Source organism: Melanerpes formicivorus, unplaced genomic scaffold (genome assembly GCF_026170545.1).
Source record: "Melanerpes formicivorus ecotype bairdi unplaced genomic scaffold, bMelFor1.0.p_v2 SCAF_17, whole genome shotgun sequence".
NCBI classification, from domain to species: Eukaryota; Metazoa; Chordata; class Aves; order Piciformes; family Picidae; genus Melanerpes; species Melanerpes formicivorus.
In genome coordinates, this window is record NW_027142369.1 from 15,116,947 (window position 1) to 15,141,710 (window position 24,764).

Below are 24,764 nucleotides of genomic sequence, written 5' to 3' on the forward strand. Positions count from 1 at the left end.
CACAGCTTCCCATCGGCCGGCCTGGTGCAGGACACATCCTGCCCACCACCACCAACCACCGTGCCGGACCTGGCCACGCAAGCTCCTTCCGTGCGAGGGTTTTTCAGGAAGCCCGGTTGCCTTGGCGGGATGTATGTATCATTGGGTGGAGAGCTCCAGGAAACGGATAGTATTTGTTGGTTTTTTTTTTCCCTCTCCATTTGTGCTGGTTCGGACTCTTAATTAAAGCCGGTGCCCATCTCCCAGCTCCACAGGTATGATACGGATGGAAGGAAGCACTGCATCGCCCAGCCTCAGCGCGGGCACAGCGTGGGCCACTGATGGTGATGCTAAGGTAAGACGCTTACCCAAAAAACCAAGGATTTTCATCGTGAATGAAAGTTCTTAAATGACCAGAGTTAAAACCCAACTTTAGAGGCAGCAGAGAGGGTAAGGCTGCCACGGAAAGGCGCTTGGAGCACTCACGCGTGTTCGGGAAACGGGTTCGCACCGGCCCTAGAGGCCGTTCTCCGGGATAGTTCTTGAGCTCCCCTCACCGCATAGCCCGGGCTCACCCGGCTCCATACCGGGGCGGGGGAGGGAGGCCCGGTTCCACCGGCTCCGTCCTGCCGAGCAGAGCCCAGTCCAGCCAAGGCGGCTCAAGCCGAACACAGTCGGTCCAGGCTGAACCGAGCCGAGCTGACCAAGTTGAGTCGGGCCGGGGCGAACCGGGCCGAGCCCAGCCGAGCCGCCCCCGACGAGTCCCGGATGTTGGAGCAGCCCCCGCTTGCTCCGTCCTTCGCTTCCATAAAAGGCCAAGGGGCCCGGCGGCGCGGGGCGCGTTTTTCCTTTAATTATTATCCCCCTCCTCCTCCTCCCTCCCTCTCTCCCTCCCTTTCTCCTCCTCCTCGTCCTCCTCCTCCTTCTCCTCCTCCCCCCTCTTCTCCCTCCCCTCCCTCCTCTCTCCCCGCCCGCCCCTTCTCCTCCCGCGGCGGCCCCGCAGGCAGCGGCTGGGGGGCGGTGGGGCAAGCTCTGCACAGCCCCCCCCGCGATCCCGCCCCACCGCGCCCCCATCCCACACACACACACTCCCCCTCATCCCCCGCGGCGCGGAGGCGCTCTGAGCCGTGCTGAACCGAACCGAGCCGAACCGTGCCGTACCGTACCGGCGGTCGGGCGGTCGGTGAGGCGCGGCTGGCGGCGCAGGAGGCCGGGACCATGGCGCTGGACGGGATCCGCATGCCGGACGGCTGCTACGCCGATGGGACGTGGGAGCTGAGCGTCCATGTCACCGACCTGGGCCGCGACGTCACCCTGAGGGTCACCGGCGAGATTCACATCGGCGGCGTTATGCTGCGTCTAGTCGAGAAACTCGGTGAGTTCTACACACCCCGCTCCGGCACTCCTCAGCTAGCGCGGGACCCTGTCCCAGTACTGTGATCAAGTAATCTGTCCCAGTGCAGTGCTTAAGCACCCGGCACCCTGCGCAAGTACTGTGCTTTAGCTCCCAGCACTCTGCTCCAGTACTGTGCTTTAGCGCCCAGCATCCTGGCCCAGTACTGTGCTTTAACTTCTAGTACTACGCTTTAGCACCCAGGACCCTGTCCCAGTAGCCAGCATCCTGCTCCAGTATTGTGCTTTAGCTCCCAGTACTGTGCTTCAGCACGCAGGACCCTGCCTCAGCACCCAGCATCCTGCTCCAGTACTGTGCTTCAGCACCCAGCATCCTGCCCCAGCCCTCAGCATCCTGCCCCAGTACTGTCCTTTAGCTCCCAAGCATCCTGCTCCAGCACCCTGCCTGTCCAAGCACCCCACCCGAGTGCCTTGCCCACCTCACATCCCAGCACCCTGCCTGACCACCACCCGTAGCCTAGCACCCTGCCCAGCACCTCATGCTTCCACGCCCCTCCCAGCAGCACACACTTCTCCAGCACCCACTATACTCCCAGTTAGTGCCCTGTGCTGGGTTTCCTCACTGCTTTGGGCCAAAACCAGCCAAACTAACACGCCAAGGCTAGTTTGCCTGTGGCAGCGCCTCAGCCCCCATCTGCCAGCTGCTTTGCACCCAGAAACTTACACAGAGCTGGGAAACCTCGGAATTTGTAGGTTGGAGGGAGGGAGTTTTATGGGTGCTCCCCAGTTTACTTACAAATTTAATTCTGAAGTTTTACCTGGCCATGTGCTGTTCTGGGATGAGGAGAGCACCTTTGAGGGTTCTTTGTGAGGATAAGGTGGTTAAAAGGGTGAGGTGGGGGTGTGAGACTGAGATTGGGGATGCCATGGTGAGCACCTGGACAAAGAACCCGTTTGTCTGGGAACGCGTGGCCACAGGGATGGCTTTGTGGCAGAGGAGCTCAGCTTGGGTGAGGACCTGCCGACCATGGGGGAGCTCTGCCCCACCAAACCTCTCTTTTGTCTGATTTTTTTTTATCAGCCTCTTTATGGCTCGGGGGTTGTTTACTCAACGGTACAGTCTGGGCTGATGACTGTAATTGCTCAAATAAAATATTAATTGTGAGGTGCCCGCGCGTGCCTGCGGCTGTGGGAGTAGCGGAGCTGTCAGCTGTGCCTGCAGGACCCGGTTCAACGTGAAACCCTCGTGTGCAGCTTGAAGAATATCCATTCCCACCCTGCTTAGGTTGTGATTTATGAATTATCTGAAGTTAAAGAAAGGAAGAGATGGATATAAATATGCTTGTTTTGAGAGGAAGCAAATGCTTGCATCAGAGGAGCTTGCGCTGGAGGTAGCCTTGACTCTCCCATAACTTAGGGGGTTTGTTTCGTTGTTACTTTTATGCTGGAGCTGCAGTAAAGTTTTGCTGAAGTTGAGCATTCAGTGGGTAGGGGGAAAAGAAACCAACAAACCCACAGCATTTCTAGAAATGCTGGAAATTATATAAAACCATCTGGCTGATGGAGAATGAATAAGCGATGCTCCCCTTGGTTCAGAGCTGTGCTGGGTGTTGGGACTGACTCGTGCTGAAAGCTGGGCGCGTGTATGGGGACAGAGCCCAGCGAGGACCTGAATTAGCTCCTGACGTAATGCATCCCCCCCCCGAAATATGTTTGCCCAGATCCTCTCCACTTGTTAAATTAGGGATTGTATTAGAGGGAAAGAATGCAGCAGCAGTGGGAAGTGGGAATGGTGCTCCCCACAGAGGCTCAGCACCAATGTCCCCCTCCCCGGGACACTCCAGACTCAAGGATATCTCTGGCTGTTGCCTTCCCTTTCCCCTTGGCTTTTGTCACCAAGCCAAGCTATACGTATTGAGTTCCTTTTAATCTTCCTGCATGTCAGCTCTTCCAGCCCTCTCATTATTTTTATGGCTCTTCTTTGAGCTGCTGCCAGTTTATCAGGGACAGCTTTAGCAGAGCGGGGTGGGTGGGACGAGACTCACTCCTCACCCTCGTGTGCCTCCTCAATGCCCTCCTTCATCCAGCCTCTGCTGCTGCTTCGGCTCCAGTCATATTAATTTTGCAGTTTTTCCACATTTAAACCCTTTTCCTTGCATTTTAAATATATCCCTCCCCACGTTCCTCTATCCCTACCCGTGTTCCCAGTGTTCATTGTCCTTCTTTGACAACTCCCAGCATTAAAAAGGCTATTCATCTTTTGCAAAGCAGATTTTTTTTGCTTTGAATTGGAAGGAAATGTCTTAAAATTAGTTTCCTTGCAGCTCTGGGATCCCCTATGGACTGTTTGGGGTCCCTATGGATCCCTTGGGCAGAGGTTTGCTGGCTCCATCCTTTGGGATAAGTCCCTTGTAGGAGTTGTGCTGCTGGATTTTTGTCACCTGCCCAGGGTTTTCACTGAAGTTCAGGGCATTGCTGTGAGTTTGCAGCTGACCATCCCTTTTCTGATTGTACCATGGGAGAGATGCTCTGGTTGAAGGCTCTGGGGAGACCTTATGGTGGCCTTCCAGTACCTGAAAGCAGGCCTACTTTGCCAGGGGCTTGTAGTGATAGAATAAGAGGGAATGGCTTTGAGTTGGAAGAGGGCAGATTTGGACTGGGATATAAGAAAAAAATTTTTACAGTGAAGGTGGTGAGACATTGGGACAGATTGCCCAGGGGGGCTGTGACTGCCCCCTCCCTGGGGCTGTTCAAGGTGAGGCCTTGAGCAACCTGGTTTAGTGGGAGGTGTCCCTGCCCATGGCAGGGGTTTGGAACTAGATAATCTTTCAGGTCTCCCTTCTAACCCAAACCATTCTATGAATCTGTGGCGATTGGTAGAAGCTCTTCAGCCTCTTTTAAGTGGGAGGGAAAGATGTCTTCCGTCCTCCCAGCATCAAGGAGAGCTCGGAAAAGGAGAAAGTCCAGATTTACATTAGTATTTTCCAATGTCTGTAGGAGAAAATGATGGGAGTAAACAGCCTTGTGCCTCAGAGAGGGCTGGGGGTGCACAGAGGACGCATGTTGGGTTGCAATGCTCTGAGCAGGAGTGCAGCAAAGTCTCTCCTCCCTAATTTCAAGGCTGCAGATATCAGTAAATCTTGTTGACTCAGTCCTTGCCTGCACAGAGCGGCTGTGGTCAGACTGTTTGGGAATAAGCAATTAAAATCTGTCACTAGTGCAGGCAGGGATTGGAAAAAATCCAAGCAGCAGAGTGGGATTCTGGTTACTCAAGTGAATTGCAGTGACCTGCTTGCTCCCCTGTTATTTATCACCCCACTGGATTAAGCCACTTGGTTAATTGAGCTGTGCTGTGGGCTTGGCAGAGTCATCTCTAAAAAAATCAGCAAAAACCTGCTGAGGTTTTCAGAGCAGGAGTGGTTTTTGGGGGGTCTCAACTGGAAACTCCAGAGTTTTTTAGGAATTTTGCCACTATTGACTCGCAAACAAAAAAGACCCCAGGGCTTAAAAAAAATCACTGGGAGCAGAGGAAGGAAGGAAGGAAGTGAACATAAGTTATTGTTGTTGTCAACTTCAGGCTGTTTTAAACACATGCAAGAAAAAAAAACCCAAACATGCGCTCGGGTGAGCTTTGTGGGATAGATGTTAACTTGCAGGACTGTGTTTGAGGGATGATGGGGATGGCAGTGGGGATAAAAGGATAGCTGACAGAAACAGGGAATTAGGGGCAAATGGTGGCTGGCAGAGGAGTGGCTGAAGACGGGTGACCTAAATGTGCACTGAGCAGATTCAGAAAGGCTGTGGATAGAAGTTTTGTGATGGAAATGTGGATTTCTCTCTAGGTTTATTGTACAGGCTTTATGTATGTGGCAGCTGGCTCCAGCTGTGTGGGCATGCTGGGAGCATGGGGGAAGACTGAGCACCTCTGGGGGGTTTTCACCTGAAGAAAATAGATAAGTGAACAAAACAAAACAACAACAAAAAAACCCCAACAACCAACCAGCTGGGTTTGGAATGAAGATAGTCCTTCTGGACTGAAAGGTGTTAGCAATTGCCACCCAGCCAAGATGGGAGGATGATGCGAGGTGCTGCCCTGTGCATCCCCATTTTATCAAGCTGGGATGGGCTAGGGATCAAAGGAAGCCCCCTGTCCTCTACAGGGAGCAGCTGATAACGGCAGACAGTGATGACATCTAAAGCCTTGGGGGGTTTTGTGAATCACATCTTTGATAAGAGTTTGGGCAACTGGTTTAAACTCCATTGTTGGTAACTCCTCCACTATCTCCTTACCATCAATTGGAGAAGGCGGAATGTCACCCAAGGACTGGGCACAGTGGTTGTCACAAGCAGAGTGTTTTGGTTTAGGTGAGGTAGCACATCTAACTCTATTTTTGCTGGGTTTTAGCCTGAAAATGTGTCTGGGATGCACCTGAGGTGCTCTGTTCGACGTCAGATATACTCTGCCCATATTATCTTGCCAGTGACTTCAGCTCCACTCTTTGCAAGATTGATGGGATGTGTTAGTGTTCTCCCTGTGAAGTCTCTTTCTTAATGGATCCCTTAAAGGGTTATGAATAAAACACCAAGAAAATGCAGCATCATTGATCTCCCCAGGCTTGTGTTTGAGCTTTTGCAGTACTTAGAAATGCCCCAGGCCCTCCTGAGACTTGCTGGGGAAATTCTTTGCCTCAAAACTGGAATGAACTCTTGGAAACAGCTTCAGGCTATGTAAGAGAAATGCAGAGTCCTTGCCCCAGCATGGTTCTGTTGCAGACACATGGCAAGATGAGTCTTCAGTGCTATCTTGCAGGTGACTTGATTCTTGCAGTTTGGACTTCTCCATGGAGACTTGGTAGAGGCTCATTTGGTGACCATGTGTGCTTTGCTGTTAAAGAAGTGGTCGAAGGCTAAAGAGAAATGAAGGGAGGGGCATTAATGTAGCCACACTTCCAGAAATCCTGATCTGAGTATCAGTGCTTGCTGTCTGGTTGGGGCGTTTCTCCTCCATGCTGCTAGGATGACAGCTGAGCATCTTCATTTGTAAACTCTGCAGATACTTCTCTGGCCATCAGCTGTCAGCTGAGACAAGAAGGATGTTTTCCTTCAGAATTAATGCTTGTTCACTCCTCAGTGTTGCTTCTCAAGTGCATGATGTTCACGAGAGGACTCTGAGTGCCATGTAATATGTCGTCAGGCTTGCGAGAAGCTGTTTGTGTTCCCTTTGAGGCAGGGTGGTGAGGGCTTGCCTCAAATAACCTGATAAATGGCAATGGTGTTTGCTGCTGAAGGCTGCTGTGGTTTGAGCAGGCAGGACTTCAATGCTCCACACTGACCCTGCCTCAGATTTCCCCAGGAAGCTTCATCCCAGGATTCTAAACAACAGAATTTACACACTCAGAGGGAGGCAGGGTGGTGAGTGCAGAGGCTGGGAGATGGATCTGGTATGCTGCTGAGCACAGAAGTTCTGCTCCAGCAATTGGCAAGGTCTGGGGGCATTTTGAGGTAAAAGTGGTACCTTGGATGCTGCCCAGCAGAGGTGCTCCAGGTACAGATGCTTCTGCTTCACCATCATCTTGGAGGGAGACCACTGGAGCTGCTAATGCACCCTGTGTTTGAATATTGCCGCTTGATGATATCTTTGCTAGTGACCTGTGCTGAATCCTCATCCCCTGAATACCACAGTTTTAATGATACTTAAGTGAGAGGGTTTGGACTAGATGACCTTTGAAGGTCCCTTCCAACTCAAACCAGCCTGTGATTCTGTGATATGGAAGTGCTTGTTAACACAGACGCTCTCCAGCTGTGCACGTTGATCCGTGTGGGGCTGGTTCTTCATTTACATCCAGCTTTCAACTCCAGGAAGCTTCCATGTAGGCCCACACCAAATTACAGGATCGTGGCTCAAATAATGTCCCCTTTGTTAGCCTAAGTGGAATATTCAGCTGAACTGCCAATGACCAGAGGAATTTGGGGTGGGGGTAGGTAAAAGCTGTACACAGGCAGCTCGGCTCCAAGCTGCAGCCACCAGAGTTAGTATTGCTACCCAGAGTAGATGTGACTCTGAAGGAAAGAGGAAAAAAAATTATATATTTATTTAATTTCATATTTAATTCTTTCACTATGAGCCATCTGCTTTGGTTCAGAGGAGCCCAGCCGATCACACAGATCCCACTCAGAGCGGGAGGCGATGGCGACAGTGTTCCCGCGAATACCAGAGCCTGGGTTTGTTGTACCACAGACAGGAAATTGTTGGGTTTGCTGCTCCCACCCAGCCCAAATCAGTAGTTTCCTCTTCCAGCTCCTTCAGGTTTCGATTTGACGTAAGGCGCGCGGTGGACCTGTGTTTGCCGTGCTTCTGTCACTCCGAAGGAGCTAAAACATTCACACACTTCCCTTCTCCCCCTTTTTCCCCCTTCCCCCCCTTTCCTTTCTGTAGCCATCCTTTCCTTTTCCCCACTCTTCTCCATCAGGGCTTTCATTTCATCAAGGCATCTTCCTGCATCTCTGTCAACCATACAAAACCCCAAACAAACTGTACTCAGAATAGCTTGATATTTCTATACAGAAGCCAAATGCCCCTGGGTGTTCCTGGGCAGGGATTGCTGAACCCTCTTTCTGTGCTGTTATGTGTTTGAGGGCTGCATTCATAGCAGGCACCAGCCTTCTCTGAATACTGGGATAAAATCATGCCCCACCTCTGATTTTTTTTCTGAGAAAAATGGCATTTGGTAGTTACCCATCTGCAGCGTGCTTTATGAGCAACATCTTGCAGCTATGGGGTGTGATAAAAACCTAACCAGAAACCTGGATTTTAACCCTTGGTCTCTGATTCTGGAGGAGGGGGGTGAAGGATTGTGGATAATTGCATGAAAATGTGGATATGGGGCATGTTTGCCGAGTTGGGAAAGACAAGAGGGAGTATTTGCACTGCAAACTTCAGTGGTTTCAACATCACTGCTGACACCACCGCTGTGAGCTCCTATTTTGTGTGTTTAGGGGATTAGGGTTGGTGGTTTTTTTTTGGTTGTGGCTTTTCTTGCAGACAAGGGGGAAGAGATTTACAGTGCTCATGGCATGCTGACTTCAGCCCAACATCCAACCCTGCATGCTCTTGAGGGGACAAAAAGTCTTGTAGTGCTAAAACATCTTAAAGAAGATGCATTTCTTCTTTCTTGTTCTGATACGTGAATTAACCAATACCTTAGAAAAGGGCAGAGAAACAAAACTGAGCAAAACTTCTCAGCTGGTGGGGTTTGGTTCTGATTGTTCTTGGTAAATTTCAGGAGTTTTCAGGTGTTATAATACTGAGAACCCCAGATTCCTGCTGGATGAAGAAATAAGGAGTTTGAGCAGAGCTGCAGTAAGTTCACTTTTGTGCCCAGCTTCGCTTTTTGCACATGGCTTTTGTTCTCCAGGCTGAGGCTTCCACCAGGTAGAAGTGATGAGGCAGGGGAAGAAAGTAACCCATCAAACCAGGAGAAAGCTTTTTGATTTTCTTATTTTGCTTTTGGAGAGCTGTGCTCCTCAGCTTTAGTGCTCCTGCCCACCTCTCAGAGGGGCTGCAGCAACTCTGGGTGCAGCTTGCTCTCGGTGGCCATTCAAATGCAAACCTCCAGAGTTGTGTGCAGGGCATGTCCTGCAGTCCAAGTGGGATCTTGGAGACCAATTTTTTGGTAAACCATGGCTGAACTTGAGGCACAGGTTGAGAGCAGTGTTGTGGGGGTGGTTGGGATTTGAGCAAGCAGGCACCAGCAGTTGCATAAACCCTCCCCTTTATAATCTCAGCTGGGGTTTAGCTTGCAAAACAACCAGCTAGCAACCAAAACTTCATCTTGCCAATTACTACATTTTAAATTTCTCACCAGCTGATTATACATGTTTGTTAGGTTGTTGTTTTCTTCCCGCCTCCCTGCCCTGCCCTGCCCCCTTCTCTCTGCAGGCAAATGTACTTTTGGAAGAGTTAAATTGCTGAAACTCCAAATTCAATTAGAAAGCCTGTGTTTTATGAAATTGCCTGGAAAGAGCTATAGCTCTGTCTTGCTGAGCTTCCCATCCTTGCTGATAATACACAGAGCTTTGCTTGACATAAAGTGCAGCTGAAGAGCTGTCTGCAGCAGAAATTGTCTTCTCTGCCACCCCATGTATGTAGTCTTAAGGCTTTAGTGCCTGAGCTTGGTTGTGTAGTGGGTGGGATGGACCCAAGCTCAAGGTTAGAGATCTTAAAGCCCTTTAAAAGTGTGTCGTGGGCATCAGTGAGCTTGGGCTAACTTCCTCACTGAAAGGCTAACTTCTTCACTGAATCAAATGCTGGAAGAGACTCCCCAGGGAGGTCATTGAATCATCTTCCCTGGAGGAGTTTAAAAGATGCTGAGATGTGATGCTGAGGGAAGTGGTTCAGAACCATATGTGGTAGAGGTAGATAGTGGTTGGGTTTGATGATCTTAAAGGTCTTTTCCAATTAAAATGATTTTATGATGCAGAAAAATGATGAGGTTTCATCTCCTCTCCATGGCATCTCCCCATGGCTCTGTAAAGGACCTACAGCAGAGGTCAGCTTCACCCCAAATCTTGTTTTGCCCCATGAGCTCATCCTAAAATGTGTGCAAGGGCAGGCTGGTGACATATGAAGCACTTTTTGACTACTGTCACTGCAGTGGGGAGGGATGAGGCTCCTTTCCCTTGTGCTCTGCTCCTTTCCCTTATGGGGTGGGGGGAAGTACTTTGGATGAGACCTGAAAGATTCAGTGTTCCTCTCTGTGGAGTAATGACTTCAATGTGGAAGAAGACAGGTTTAGTTTAGACATCAGGAGAAAATTCTTCAGTGTGAAGGTGGTGAGGCATTGCAACAGGTTGCCCAGAGAAGCTGTGGAGGCTCCAAGCCTGGAAGTGTTCAAAGCCATGGCCTTGAGCAACCTGGTCCAGCAGGCCAGCAAGCTTTGGTGAATCAATTACCTGCTGAGGATTAGGCTTCAGATAAGAAGTTGGGAGTTCAAGTTGCCCTGAGTCCTCCTTTGTAGAATCACTTCATGGAATCATTTAGGTTAGAAAAGACCTTCAAGATCATCTAGTCAAACCATAGAATCCTATCTGCCATAGGCATCTGTCTTGCCAACGTCCTCTGACTCTGTTGTGGGATATGATGTCTTTTTGGCAGGGCCTGGCTCCCTTATGCCTTCCATGTTCATCAGAGATGAATCAGGATTGCAGACTGCTGGTACTGGTCATGCTGGGGCACTTTTCCTTTTTGGTGAAGGAAGGGAAGTGTGATATAGAGCTGGAGGGTGAGGGAGCGCCCTGAGACTGGTAATCAAGGCAGTTGAGAGCTTTGCTTCCCCTTTTCCCCACTGTTGGGGAGCAGAGGTTGTCCCAGCTTGTTGATCCACTGGAGAGTTTCCTGACATTGCAGCTGGGTTGAGCATCACTGGCAAGCTGCTCACTGCCAAACTGCTCTCTTTGCTTAGAGGTTTCAGCAGGGTTGGGTGTGGCTGTACTTGGAGGTGAGCAGCTTGAAGGAACCCATAGACCTACTGCTGCAATAAATGCTGAGGTATTAAATAGCATCTTTGGGTGGGTGAAAAGCTGGACATGAGCCAGCACCCTGCACTCTCAGCCCAGAAACAGCCATGTCCTGGGCTGATCTCCAGCAGTGTGGGCAGCAAGTGGAGGGAGGGAATTCTGCCCCTTTGCTCTGCTGAGATCCCACCGGCAGTGCTAGGGCCATCTCTGGAGTCCACAGCCAATGTTGGAGCAGGGCCAGAAGAGGCAAGGGCTGAAACCTCTCTGCTGTGTGGCCAGGCTGAGAGAGTTGGGGTGGTTCAGTCTGGAGAGGGTCCAGGGAGACCTTCTGGTGGCCTTTCAGTAAAGGAGCTGAAAGCTGATGTTTGAGCAGGGCCTCTTGTGACAGGACAAGGGGGGATGAGTTACAAACAAAAACAAAAGTTCAGACTAAAGAGAAAGACATTTTTGATGATGAGGGTGGTATAACTTTGTCCCAGGTTGTCCAGAAAGGTGGTAGAACCTCATCCCTGAAACCAGGTGAGGTTGTCTGGGGTTCTTAGCAACCTCTTCTAATTGAAGTTGTCCCTGTTCACTCTGGGGGCATTGATTTAGATGACCTTTAAAGGTTCCTTCCAACCTAAACCATTCTATGGTTCTCTGTAAAGCAAGTTTAAGGAGGAATTTGCTGTCCTTTCTGAGGATGAGTGGCATCCATTCAGAGCAGAGATGCTTGTCATTGTGGCTGGCACAAGATAAATAGTCTCAGCCGGAGGAGGAGGAGATGTTTGTTTCAAGAGTAGCAGTGCAAGTAGCAGATACTGACATGGCATCTTAATGAATGAAATTTTCAAGTGCTAGTTGTGTAAACCTATCGACACTGAAAAGAGTTTCCTTCTGACAGTTTGCCTTGGAAAAAGAATAACTTTCAGGCTTGTCAAGAGTTGTTCTTCTCCCTGAAGTCTCTGTGGGGATCTGGCTCCACCAGAGATGCTCAAAGGCTCAATATCACTTGGATTGAGCATAGAATCAGACATTCACAGTGTGGCTGGGAGTGGAATGGACCTTAAAGATAATGTAGTTCCAACCCCCCCTGCTATGGGCAGGGACACCTTCCATTGGACCAGGTTGCTCAAGGTCTGCATCCAACCTGGCCTTAAACACTTCCAGGGAGGGGACATCCACAACTTCCCTGGGCAACCTGTTCCAGTGTCTCACCACCCTCACTGTAAAGAGTGTCCTCCATGGGCTGTTTTTGCTTTCTTCCTCCCCTTTTTCATTACTCTTGACTTTGAGGTGCTGGAGTATGTCCACAGAAGGACAATGAAGCTGGTGAAGGGTCTAGAGAACTTTGGGGAACATCTGAGGGAACTGGGGTTGTTCAGCCTGGAGAAATGGAGGCTGAGAGAGACACATTCTCGCCCTTTACAATTCCCTGAAAGGAGGTTGAGCCAGGTGGGGGTCAATCTCTTCTCCCAAGTAACAAGTGACAGGACAAGAAGAAATGTTCCCAAGTTGCACAGGGGAAGTTTAGGTTGGACATAAGGAACAGTTTCTTCCCTGAAACGGTTGCCAAGCCCTGGCACAGGCTGTCCAGGGGAGTGGTGGAGTCCCTATCTCTGAAGGGATTTGAAAGCCATGTATATGTGGTGCTGGGGGATGTGGTTTAGTAGCAGACTTGGCAGTGCTGGGTTAATCGTTTGACTTCATGGTTTTAAAGGTTTGTTCCAGTCAAACCAATTCTACAGTCCTCTGCTTTGATTTCCAGCGATGTGCAGGTGTGCCTTCCCATTCTTTTGTGCAAGGCAACATGGAACATCAGCAGGTTTAGCATCGCATCCTAATGTGCTCAGTGTCCTCCACAGGCCGTTTTTTTCTTTCCTCCTCCCCTTTTTCCTTGCTCTTGAACAGCTCTCTGCAACTCCCTGGCATGCTTTGGCATCAGGGTTTCACAGCAGTGAGCCCACGTGTCCCCTGACACAGGGGCACGAGAAGGAGGTGTCTCGCACTCAGTGGTGCTCACAGGAGCCACAGCGTTGGGAACAAGGCTGCTTTTGTCTGCAGGTTTTAATTGTACTTTTCTTTTTTTTCTTTTAAATGAGTCAAACTGTTTTTCATGCAAGAAACATTCTGAAATATAAATTGCAGCACAAGTCCACCCCATTTTGGACATCTCTGTGGGGATGTGTAGATGTTCTCCTGAAGACAAGGTAGTATAAAGAAGTGGTGATAGTTCACCGTGGGGGTAGATGCAGGAGAATTTGTGGTACTACTTTGTATGTATCTCTGGGTAAAAGCCCTTCTGCATGAGGCTGCTGCGGAGTGGCTGCTTTAGACTTTATTTTTTCATAGCTTGTGTCAAAAATGCATACCACAGAATCATAGAATGGCCTAGGCTGGGAGGGATCTTAGAGGTCATCTACTCCAACCTGCCTGCCATGGGCAATGATGCTTCTCAAGGAGACTTGGTTGCTCAAGGCCTTATCCAGCCTGGCCTTGAACACCTCCAAGGAGGAGGCATCCACAGCATCTCTGGGCAACCTATTCCAGAGTCCTACCACCCTCATACTTCTTCCTAAGATCCAGTTTAAACCTACTTTCCCTCAGCTTAAAACCATTACCCCTAGTCCTGACGCTCGACACCCTTATGAAGAGTCCCTCTCCCGCCTTCCTGCAGGTTCCCTTCAGGTATGGGAAAGCAACTATAAGGTCCCCCTGGAGTCTTCTCCTCTCCAGGCTGAATAACCCCACCTCTCTCAGCCTGTCTTCTTAGCAGAAGTGCTCCAGCCCTTGGATCATATAGGTCACATTATGAAAAGCTCCTGTTCAGTCTCCTGAGTACCAAAAGCATCAGGTCCTGGTGGCTACAGCTTTATTACAGCAGTCTGATAAGAACTTCATAGGATATTTATCTCTGTGTTTCAAAGTGTAATTTTTCAAGTGTCGTGACCAGAGGCTGGGAGGATTTTTGTTCCATTTTGAACTTTGCTCTGCAATTAAATCCCCATTGAGGGGGTGGAGAGGATTCTGCTCCAGTACATCACACACCCCGAAAGAACTCAAATCCACAGTAAAAACAGATTCTGCCAAAGGCAGCCACTGTGTCACCCAGCAAAACACACCAGCATTTGTTGTGCTGAAGATAAATGAAAACAACTCAGTTTCTAATTATTTTTTTCCATAATTATGCTGCAAGGAGTGGTTTTGGCATGTTTAAAGGAATCTGGGTTTAAAGAGGTCAGTGTGAGGAGACTGCGTCCCATCCCTCCCCATAGGGAGCAATGTGGTCAGCTCTATGGATATACGTGTGTGTCTACATGTATACACCCACAGCATATAAATACATCAACACACAGCTATATGTGTGTTTGTATACTTACATTTTTTTGCTATATAAATAGATTTCAATACATAAAAATACCATAAAATCATCAGGTTGTTTTGGTTGGGAAATACCTCTGAGGCCATCGCGTCCAACCTTTGAACCACGGCCATTAAATATAAATACAAACATAAAATAATGTAAATAGATAAGATAATATCAATTCATAAAATTATATTAAAACATAAATGTATGCATGAGTATTTTTTTTTAATGCATCTTAGCGTTTTTTTTTGTCATATTTTCAGCTGCAACAATGTTAGCCCAAAAAGAGCAGATCAGCTTCTTGCTGGTGTCGTGGTGTCACAGACTCACAGAGCAGCAGGGATTGGAAGAGACCTCTGGAGACAGAGTCCAACCCCGCTGCCAAGGCAGGTTCACCCAAAGAAGGTCACACAGGATCATTTCCAGGCAGGTCTTAAGTGACTTCAGAGATGGAGACTACACCACCACTCTGGACAGCCTATTCCAGTGCTTGTCACCCTTAAATTAAAGAAATTCCTCCTCATGTTTCGATGGAACTCTGTGTGTTCAAGTTTGTGCCCATTACCTCTTGTCCTGAGCAGCCTGGGCATCTCTCTCCCAAGAAATTCCAGTCCCTGCACAAACTGGAAAAAAAACCTTTCAAAAGTCAGTGATGGTCTCGTATCCCAGCAAATGGTGTGGATGGGATCCACTGAGATTGGAGGCTGAGCCCTGCACCAGTGTCTGCAGGTGGGGGAGGGAAGCACAGGGACACTTCATGGTTGTGTCTTCTGAAAAGCAGATAATATGAATGACCATGAGAACAGGCACTGGCTGGAGATAGACCTTCAGCAGAGCTCTGGGCTGTGAATGCTTCTTTATTCTCACCCTAGCCTGCTATCCCAATGCCTCTGTCCTGCTCTTTGCACTGGATTAGACTTTTTTCTATTTCTGAGAGAATAAGTACCTGAGAGTGTTGGTCAACAGCTGTCTGAACATGAGCCAGTATGTGCACAGGTGGCCAAGAAGGTCACCAGCATCCTGGCCTGGATCAGCAAGAGGGTGGCCAGGAGGACCAGGACAGGGATTGTGCCCCTGTACTCAGCACTGGTGAGGTCAGACCTTGAGCACAGGGTTCCGTTTTGGGTCACTCACTCCAAGAAGGACATTGAGGTGTTGGAGTGGGTCCAGAGAAAGGCAGTGAAGCTGGTGAAGAGTCTGGAGAAGAGCAGCTAACAGAGCTAGGGTTGTTCAGCATGGAGAGAAGAGGCTGATGGGAGACCTTATTCTCTACAGCTCCCTGAAAGGAGGTTGGAGCCAGGTGGGGGTTGGTCTCTTTTCTCAAGTAACAAGTGATAGGGCAAGGGGAAATGGCCTCAGATTGCACCAGGGGAGGTTTAGGTTGAACATTAGGACATGTTTCTTGGTGGAAAGGGTTGTCAAACCCTGGAACAGAATGCCCAGGGAAGTAGTGGAGTCCTGGTCCCTGGAGGGGTTTCAAAGCTGTGTACATGTTGTGCTGAGGGACATGGTTTGATGGTGGTCTTGGCAGTGCTGGGTTAATGATTGAACGTGATGATCTTAAAGGTCTCTTCCAACCAAAATAATTCTATGATTCTCTGATTTGTTTGGTTTTTTTAGTGATGTACAGATAAGCCTCATATCTCATTGACACACTGCTTGATAGCATGTGGAAGAGGAGAAACTTGTAAAACACAGGGTTATGATGTGCAGTGACTTGGGGTGATTAGTTTGTTTGGTTTTTCTCTTTTTTTTGACATGTAGTATTAAATTTCGCTAATTTTCAAGCATTTGAATACTTCTGGCTTGCTTTCCAAGCATGGTGGTCATGCAATGCATCCCAAGGGAACAGGAAGGTGAAGGGGAGGGTGCATTCCCTCCTAGCAAGCCCATCCAGGACACACAGGGCACTTCCCACCTATTTATTTATTGCTGGAGGTCTTTTTTCCTTTGAAGGAGTTGTTCTTCCCTGTCAACTTCCCAAGAGAGGTATGTAACCAGCCAACACCCAGCCTCAGGCTTGAAGAGCCCCTGGCCACTCCTCTGGCCTTGCAATTGCAGGATTAATGCCTTATCAGCAGATATTGGAGTTTAAAAGTACTTTAATCCCTCAGCTGCCTCTCACGCTGTCTGCTGCCTGCAGTCAGGCTTTTAAATGTGCTGTCCACATCTGTGTTTTTGTCAGTAAAATGTATATTGCATCTCAATTAAGAAAAAATAAATGCAACCCACTATTATTTTTTTTTCCTTCTATGCTTATTAAAAGCCTTGAACAGTTCATAGAGTCATGGAATGGTTTGGGTTGGAATAGACCATAAAGATCATCTAGTTCCAAACCCCCTGCCACGGGCAGGGACTCCTTCCATTAGACCAGGTTGCTCAGGGCCTCATCCATCCTGGCCTTGAACGCATCCAGGGATGGAGCATCCACCCTGGGCAACCTGGTCCACTGCCTCACCACCTTCCTCCAGCTTCAATCCATTCTCGCTCATCCTACCACCACAAGCCCTTGTGAAAACTCCCTCCCCAGCTTTCTTGTAGAGCCCTTTTGGGTACTGACAGGCTGCTATAAAGTCCTTGTGGAGCTTTCTCTTCTTCAGGTCGAACATCCCTAACTCTCTCAGCCTGTCCCCATAGGGGAGGTGCTTCAGCCCTCTGACCATATTTGTGACCTCCTCTGGGCCCGCTCCAGTAATTCAATGTCCTTCATGTGTTGGGGGCACCAGCACTGGACGCAGTACTCCAGGTGAGTCTCACGGGAGCAGAGTAGGGGAGCAGAGTAGCGGAGCAGAATCACCTCTCTTCTCCTGCTGGTCACAGTTGTTTTGTGAGTTTTTGAGTGTCCTCATGGTTGGCCACCTGGGCTGCAAGCACGCATTGCCAGCCTCATGTTGAGTTTGCCACCAACTGACACCCCCAAGTCCTTCTCAAGTCTGCTGTCAAGTTATCCCTTGCCCAGCCTGTATTTGTGCTTGGGGTCATCTGTTTGGGCTCATGTGCTTTCAAGCCATCTGCACCAAACTCAGTGCAAAGCTGGGAAGCTAGGTGTTTTGGGTTGGGTTTTTTTAACTTGGTAGGTTAAGAATTGTTTGTATTTGGCAAGAGGAAATGCTTGGCTTGTGAGTTTCAGTCCTCACACCTTATCTTATAGATATTACATTTATATGTGTGTGTGTGTGTATAAACATCTGTGTGTGTATATATGACACATATATGAGTATATGTACTCTATATACATTTATTGTGTGTGTGTATTTTATATATGCATATATTATATGTATATGTGTGTGTGTATATATATGTGTGTGTGTGTGTATATATATGGCCTGAGTGTGTGTATATATGCTGTAAGTGTGTATATATTTACATTTATAAGCAAAATATAAACATACTAATCTCATGAAGTTCAATAAGTCCTGCATCTGGGGAGGAGTAACCCCCTGCACCAGTACAGACTAGGAGTCATCCTGCTGGAAAGCATCTCTGTGAGGAAAGACCTTGGAGTCCTAGTGGACAGTAAGTTGTCCATGGGACAGCAATGTGTCCTTGTAGCTAAGAGGGACAATAGTATCATGGGGTGCAGTGTGTCCAGCAGGTCTAGGGACGTTCTCCTCTCCTGCTCTGCCCTGATGAGACCATCCCTGGAATACTGTGATAAGTATTGGGCTCCCCAGTTCAGGAGAGACAGAGAACTACTGGAGGGAGTCTGATGGAGGATGATTAAGGGACTTGAACATCTCTCTTATGAAGAAAGACTGAGAGGCCTGGGGCTGTTTAGTCTTGAGAGAAGACTGAGAGGAGATCTCATTCATGTCTGTAAATATCTGAGGGGTGTGTGTCAAGATGAAGATGCCGATCTCTTTTTTTTTGATGGTGCCCAGTGACCGGACAAAAAACAACAGGTATAAGCTGGGACACAGGAAGTTCAACCTCAGCATGAGGAGAAACTTCTTTACTGTGAGGATGACAGAGCCTTGCAGCAGGCTGCCCAAAGAGATTGTGTTGTCTCCTTCATTGAAGACTTTCAAAACCCATCTGGATGTGCTCCTGTGTGGCCTACCCTAGGGGATCCTGCTTTGGTGCAAGAGTTGGACTAGATGATCTCTATAGGTCCCTTCTACCCCCCACCATGCTGGTATTCTGGGATAACACATTCATTTATATGTGTATGTCTATATGGAGTAATCTGAGGTGCTGGGTGGATAATGGAAAAGCATTTTGCTGTCTTGATTTCCCAAGCGTGACCAGACCAGAGCAGGAAGAATCATGGTTAAAGACACTCCTGATGCGCTCAGCACAGCAGAAGAGCCAGGACCAGGCTGTTAATTCTGTTCCTATGGAAAAACAACCAGTGGAATGGATGGGCTTTGGTTCTGCTGTGCTTTGCGCTGGAGGAGGATGATCCTTCCGGATTGCTCCCCTGGGAGGGCTGAAGACTTGAATCCGTTGCTCTAAAAGCCATCACTTATAATTAAGAAATGAACTGAAGCCTCTGCTTTGGCTGCATCTGCTGCCTTTCCTGAGTTGAAGAGCATTACAGGGAAACCAGCTTTAGCTGCAAACCCTTGTTTCCAAAATCCAAACAGAAATCTGTGATGCAAACCAGGCAGGCTTGCAGAAGGCCCTTACCTACCTACTCAAGCTTATACAGGATCTGTTTAATAGTATACCTCTGATGTTGAGGTGATGGAGGCTTTCATAGGCTTTTTGCTGTCCTATGAATTTAATCACAGAATCCCACTGTGTGGGGCTTTGGAAGAGACCTCTGTGAGTTCATCTAGTCCAACCCACTTGCTACAGCAGGGTCACCCACAGCAGGTTGGCCAGATCACAATATCCAGGTGCATTTGGAATCTCTCCAGAGAAGGAGACTCAACAACCTCTCTGAGCAGCCTGCTCCAGGGCTGTAGCACCTCCACAGCGCAGAATTTTCTCCTCCTGATCAGATGGAACCTCCTGGGTTCCAGTTTGTGCCCATTGCCCCTTGTCCAGTCACTGGGCACCACTGAAAAGAGTCTGGCCTCTTCCTCTTGCCCGCTCACCCTTTAGCTATTGATCAGCATTGATCAGATCCAGGATGTGTGTATGAATAGGGATGTGATGCTACCCCACAGGATCTTTTCCCAGAGGTAGAGACCACTGCTGCTGGAGTTTCCTGCCCTCCAAATATCAATCTAGTGGAATTTAATTATGTACTGAGGTGAAGGTTGAAAAATAAAGAGGTCCATTTGGCCATATCAGGGCTCTATTGTCCTGAGCAGTGCACGGAAGGAGAGCCCATCTGCAAAAGGGGATATCCCAAAATAACAGTGCAAATAGTGTTTATGTAATGCTGGAGACTTGTATACTACTGCTAGTAAGTCATAAGCTTGTGCAGAGAGCCTGCCAAGTGCTTCTGAAGAAAGGAGGTTCAATAGCTGCTGCAGAAGTGGAGCAGAGAAGGGACTTTTAAAATCCATGGATCAGCAGAGGGGAAAGCATTTGGAGCAGCCAGCTCCTGGGGAAAATGGGATAAATGGGATACTCTGCCTCAGGGTGGATGGGACTGCCTCAATCTTCTTTGCACTTAAGCAAAATCCAGCTTTGTGGCTCAAATGGTTATTGTGCCTGTGTGTGTTTGTCTGTACAGCAGCAAGCCCAGAATTAAAATACACTTCATATGCATCTCAATTAAGACTGGGATTCTGCTACTGGGATTGTAGATGTGATTTAGTGGTGGCTGTGGGAATAAAAATCTGCAATTGTAATTAATGCTGGATGAGCTGGTGTGATGTGACTGCAGCGAGGCGCTGGCATGACTGGAAAGCTAAGGCTGTTTGAAAACACTTTATTGAGCAGCCCTTCATCTCTTCTCATAATGTTCTGTCCTCACAGAGGTATCTGTCTGAGTGATTTAACATGCCTCGTGAATCTTCATGGAGAAGGACCTTGGGTTCCTAGTGGATAGTAAGTTGTCCATGGGACAGCAATGTGCCCTTGTGACCAAGAGAGCCAGTGGTATCCTGGGGTGCATCAAGAAAAGTGTGCCCAGCAGGTCTAGAGAGGCTCTTCTCCCCCCTCTACTCTGCCCTAGTGAGACCACACCTGAAGTGTTGTGTCCAGTTTTGGGCTCCTCAATTCAAAAGAGGCAGGGATCTGCTGGAGAGCATCCAGTGGAAGCTATGAGGATGATTAAGGGACCTGAACATTTGTTCTGCGAAGAAAGACTGAGAGACCTGGGGCTGTTTAGGAAGAGGAAGCTGAAAGGGAATTTCATTAATGTCTGTATGTATCTGAGGGGTGGGTGTCAAGTTGAAGGTGCCAGTCTCTTTTTGGTGGTGCCCCATGATAGGACAAGGAACAACGTGTATAAGCGGGAACGCAGCAAGTTCCACTTTAACAATGAGGAAAAACTTCTTTACAGTGAGGACAACAGAGTCCTGGAGCAGGCTGCCCAGAGAGGTTGTGTTGCCTCCTTCTCTGGAGACTTGCAAAACCCATCTGGATGCATTCCTGTGTGGCTTACCCTTAGATGATCCTGCTTTGGCAGGGGGGTCGGACTCAATGATCCCTGTAGGTTCCTTCCAACCCCTGACATTCTGTGATTCTATGATTTGCAGGACTATCTGAACAGCTTTGCAAGGTGAACAGCAAGCTTGCTTCTCCATGCATTTTGCTGTACAAAACATCCTCAGCAGCACTCCTGTGCTGTGTCTCTGCTCCTTGGCACAGCTATAGGAGGAAAATGCTAAACCAGGTTCTTCCTCAGAAAAAAAGAAGAAAAAAAAAATCACCCCCCTCTCAGGCTCCCAGCAGCCAGGGGTTTTGGTTCAGGCTGTGCAGGGAGGTGGAGGAAGCAGGGAGTGGGGATTATTTTTGATGCTGGGAAGGAAATGCCGTGCTTCCCCTTCCCGCAGCCGCTGTGACTGGGGCTGGGCTCTCGGAACTCTTCATCCCCAACCCCTGCTCCAGCTGATGCTGTGATGGCTCCAGCCTCCGCATCTCTGCAGCCTTCTCCTGGCAGGTTCCTTGCCTGAAAGGGGAGCATTGCTGGGAATAGTTTGCTGTGACCCTAGCAAATGTGTGCAGCTCATTTCATAGAATCATAGAATTGTTTTGGTTGGAGAAGACCTCTAAGATCATTGAGTCCAACCATCAACCTAAAACCCCCATGGACGTTAAACCGTGCCCCAAAGTGCCATGTCCACACAATTCTTGAACATCTCCAGGGACAATGACTCCACCACAGAATCACAGGTTGTATTTGGTTAGAAAAGACCTTCAAGATCATCTAATCCAACCTTTGACCCAGCACTGCAAGGTCAACACTAAACCATATTCCACTTCCCTAGCCAGCCTGTTCCAATGGCTCACTACTCATCCAGAGGAGCTTCTGGATGTACTAACTCCTCTGTTGAAATTTGTGATGCGGTTTTGGACCTTTTGATTTTGAGGCCTGGGCTCTCTAACATGAGTTTGCAGCACTCAAAGACTTACCCAGGGTCTGATGGTATAAAATTGCCAGTCCTATAAGTGACAGTATTAAATGGGGAAAGACTGAGCTGGAATATGACTCATCATAAAGCTGTTACTCCCACAAATCAGTAACTCCTGAACTGGGACCCTGGTGGAGATTTATAAACCTTTGATCAGATTTAACCAAGCAGTTGGCATTCCCCGGCGCACCAAGGATTGCTCCAAGCCCAGGGTCACACCAGCTGCCTTGCAAAGCTCCCAAGGTTTCTTGTCAGCATGTTAGTGTTAAACTCAACTCCACAAGTCAGCTGCTAAACATTTGCCAAGCTCTTTTATATATAACTACCTTAATGGGGTGGCCACAAACCTTTACCTTGTTGGCTATAGCCAACATCTCCCTGTTAATTCAAAGTCTTAGTTACACTCAGGTTGAAAGATGATGCTGTGCACATTTGTGCCATGGCCTGAAAGGTTAATCTGTAGCATAAACCCAAATTGTCTTCTCTTAGTGATTCAAAATGAATTTTTCCCTTCCTTCCTGCTCCCCCCTCCCCCCCTGCGCTTTCAGTCATAATTTGTTCAGCTTTTAGTAGGGCAGAAGTTGGACTTCATTACCAAAGTCCATTGTAATGATTTCTCAGATTTTTTTGTGAGTAGCCAAGGCTTGTGCAAGTGTGCATGCTTTTCTATATTTGGTTGTGTTTAATTTGATTGTACAAAGCTGCTGAAAAGTCTAGCTGAACATTTCTACTTTCTGGCTCCGTGATTATGCCATCAGACCAGGACTTCAAAGGGAAAAAAAAAGACTTCTGCTGGCTTTTCTCAGTACCACTGAGATCAAGATCCCATTTTCAGATAGGGGCAGGGAAAAAAAAACTTTGTTAGTCACACTGTTCTCATCTTGATTAAGTTCAGACATGGCTCATGCGGATAATCTTCATGAAGTCTGTCCTGGAGTGGGTTCCTTGGTACCTCCAGCCTGTTTGGTGAGTTTTGTGCTGAGGCTTAACCCCTGGGCTCTGTTGGGTTTGCACCTGGCTTTCCAGCTTGGTGCTCTACCGTGTACAAGCATTGCTGCTGAAGGGTAGAGGAAGGAGCTGTTGCAATAAACATCAGTTTTGATTTGAGTTAAACTGATGTTTTCTTATGGGAATCATAGAATGACAGAGTGGCCTAGGTTGGTAGGGACCTTAGAGATAATCTGCTTCAACCCCTCTGCTATAGGCAGAGATGCCTCTCAGCTAGACTTGGCTGCCCAAGGCCTCATCCAGCCTGGCCTCGAACCTCTCCACAGAGGAGGCATTTGCAGCCAGTCTGGGCATCCTATTCCAGGGTCTCACCACCCTTGTACTGAAGAACTTCTTCCTAAGATCCAGTCTAAACCTACTCTCCCTCAGCTTAAAACCATTCCCCCTTGTTCTGTCACTAGACACCCTTATGAGAAGTACCTCTCCAGCTTTCCTACAGGTTCTCTTCAGGTATTAGAAGGCAGATATAAGGTCCCCCTGGAGTCTTCTCCTCTCCAGGCTGAACAACCCCAGCTTGCCCAACCTGTCCTCTTAGCAGAGGTGCTCCAGCCCTTGGATCATCCTTGTGGCCAATCTCTGGACTCACTCCAACAGTATTATGTCCTCCTTCTGATGGGGACGCCAGGACTGGATGCAGTATTCAAGGTGGGGTCTTGAATCCAGGATCCTAGGAGAATCTGGAGCTGAGAACTGAATGATGCTGTCACCAGTGCCTTCACCTGCAAAGCACTTTGTTTTTTTGTTTTGTTTTTGTTGTTTTGTTATGAAAATTAAAACATTCCTTGTGCCAAGTCTGTAAGTTCACAACTTACTGGCGACTCTGTCATTATCAACAGTGAGAGCAGAAGTGTTTCTGTCACTTGTCTTGTGGCCTCTTGAGGTTCTTGTGTCCTTGCCCAGATGACATCCTGTGGAAACATTTGGTTTTTCTTTTGAAATGAGAGATTGGGCTGCTGCTGCCAGTGCTGACACACCCCCTTGGTCAGTATTTTTTTTGATGATGGCTTTGGGCTAAGCAGAGCTTTGCAAAAGGCAGCTGCAATGCCTGGATCATGCCCTCCCCCTCTCCTTTCTCCTCTGTCGTGTGGGGACAGCTAACCATTAATGCTGGTTGGAGGATGGTGTACTGGAAAATGCTTTTCAGGAACTGGGCTGTGGGTGTTAGGGGAAATATTTTGGACTATTTTCCAGAGAAAATATTGCAGAGTGTCTGTCTTTTGGAGTCATCATTGTGCTTTAGTTCCCCAAATGCTTTCTAGCTTTGACATGACTATGGAAGAGCTCATGGTTTTATGTCCCTCCTGGAAGGAGATGTGGCTGTTGGATTTTGTGCTGTTGTTCCTTTGGGAAGTAACTTTAGTTTTATTTTCCATTTTTTCTGAAAGACCTGGAGAATCATAGAATCATAGAATGGAAGGTGTTGGAAGGGATCTCTGGAGTTCAATGAGTCCAACTCCCCTGCCAAAACAGGATCTCCTAGGGCAGGTCACACAGGATCACAATGTCCAGGTGGATTTTGAAAGTCTCCAGACAAGGAGACTCCACACCCTCTCTGGGCAGCCTCCTCCATGTCTCCAGCACTCTTTTACAATACAGAATTTTTTTCTCATGTTGAGGTGGAACTTCCTGTGTTCCAATTTGTATCCACTGCTCCTTGTCCTGTCACAGGACACCATTGAAAAGAGACTGGCCCCTTTTTCTTGACACCCACCCTTCAGATATTTATGAACATTAAAGACACAGCATTTCTGTGTACTTCTTCATGCAAACCTCTCTCTGGTTCTGCTTTCCGTGTGTGCTGAGGTGGCTCAACTCACCTTCATGTAGTGCAAGTATCCTGCATGGTGGGGATGAGGAAACCCAAGAAATGGTAATTAATAAGAAGGACATTGGACTGCAGGATCAGGTCCAGAAAAGGCAGGCTGAGAAAGGTAGGGCTATTCAGCCTGGAGAAGAGAGGGCTTCAGGGAGACCATAGAGCAACTTTCCAGTACTTGAAGGGAGCTACAAGAAAGCTGGGAAGGGACTTTTTACAAGTTCTTGTTGGGATAGGACAAGAGGGAATGGATTGAAACTTGAGGAGGGCA

The 24,764-nt window shown here is 48.3% G+C and overlaps 1 protein-coding gene across 5 annotated transcripts in view; it reads left to right on the forward strand.

The window, feature by feature from the left end:
- The first annotated feature begins 222 nt into the window (after positions 1–222).
- The window catches only part of FERMT2 (FERM domain containing kindlin 2), a 68,712-nt gene continuing 44,170 nt past the window's right edge, over positions 223–24,764 (forward strand). For 2 of the 5 annotated variants that reach the window (XM_068149067.1, XM_068149069.1), the window contains exons 1-2: positions 223–334; positions 1,186–1,354. In XM_068149067.1, coding sequence (XP_068005168.1) covers positions 257–334; positions 1,186–1,354 — 247 coding nt within the window. In that variant the 5' untranslated portion in view covers positions 223–256. Of the gene's footprint in view, positions 335–950; positions 1,355–24,764 lie in introns of those variants that run through there. The other 3 variants (XM_068149070.1, XM_068149071.1, XM_068149072.1) reach the window with 2 other exon arrangements.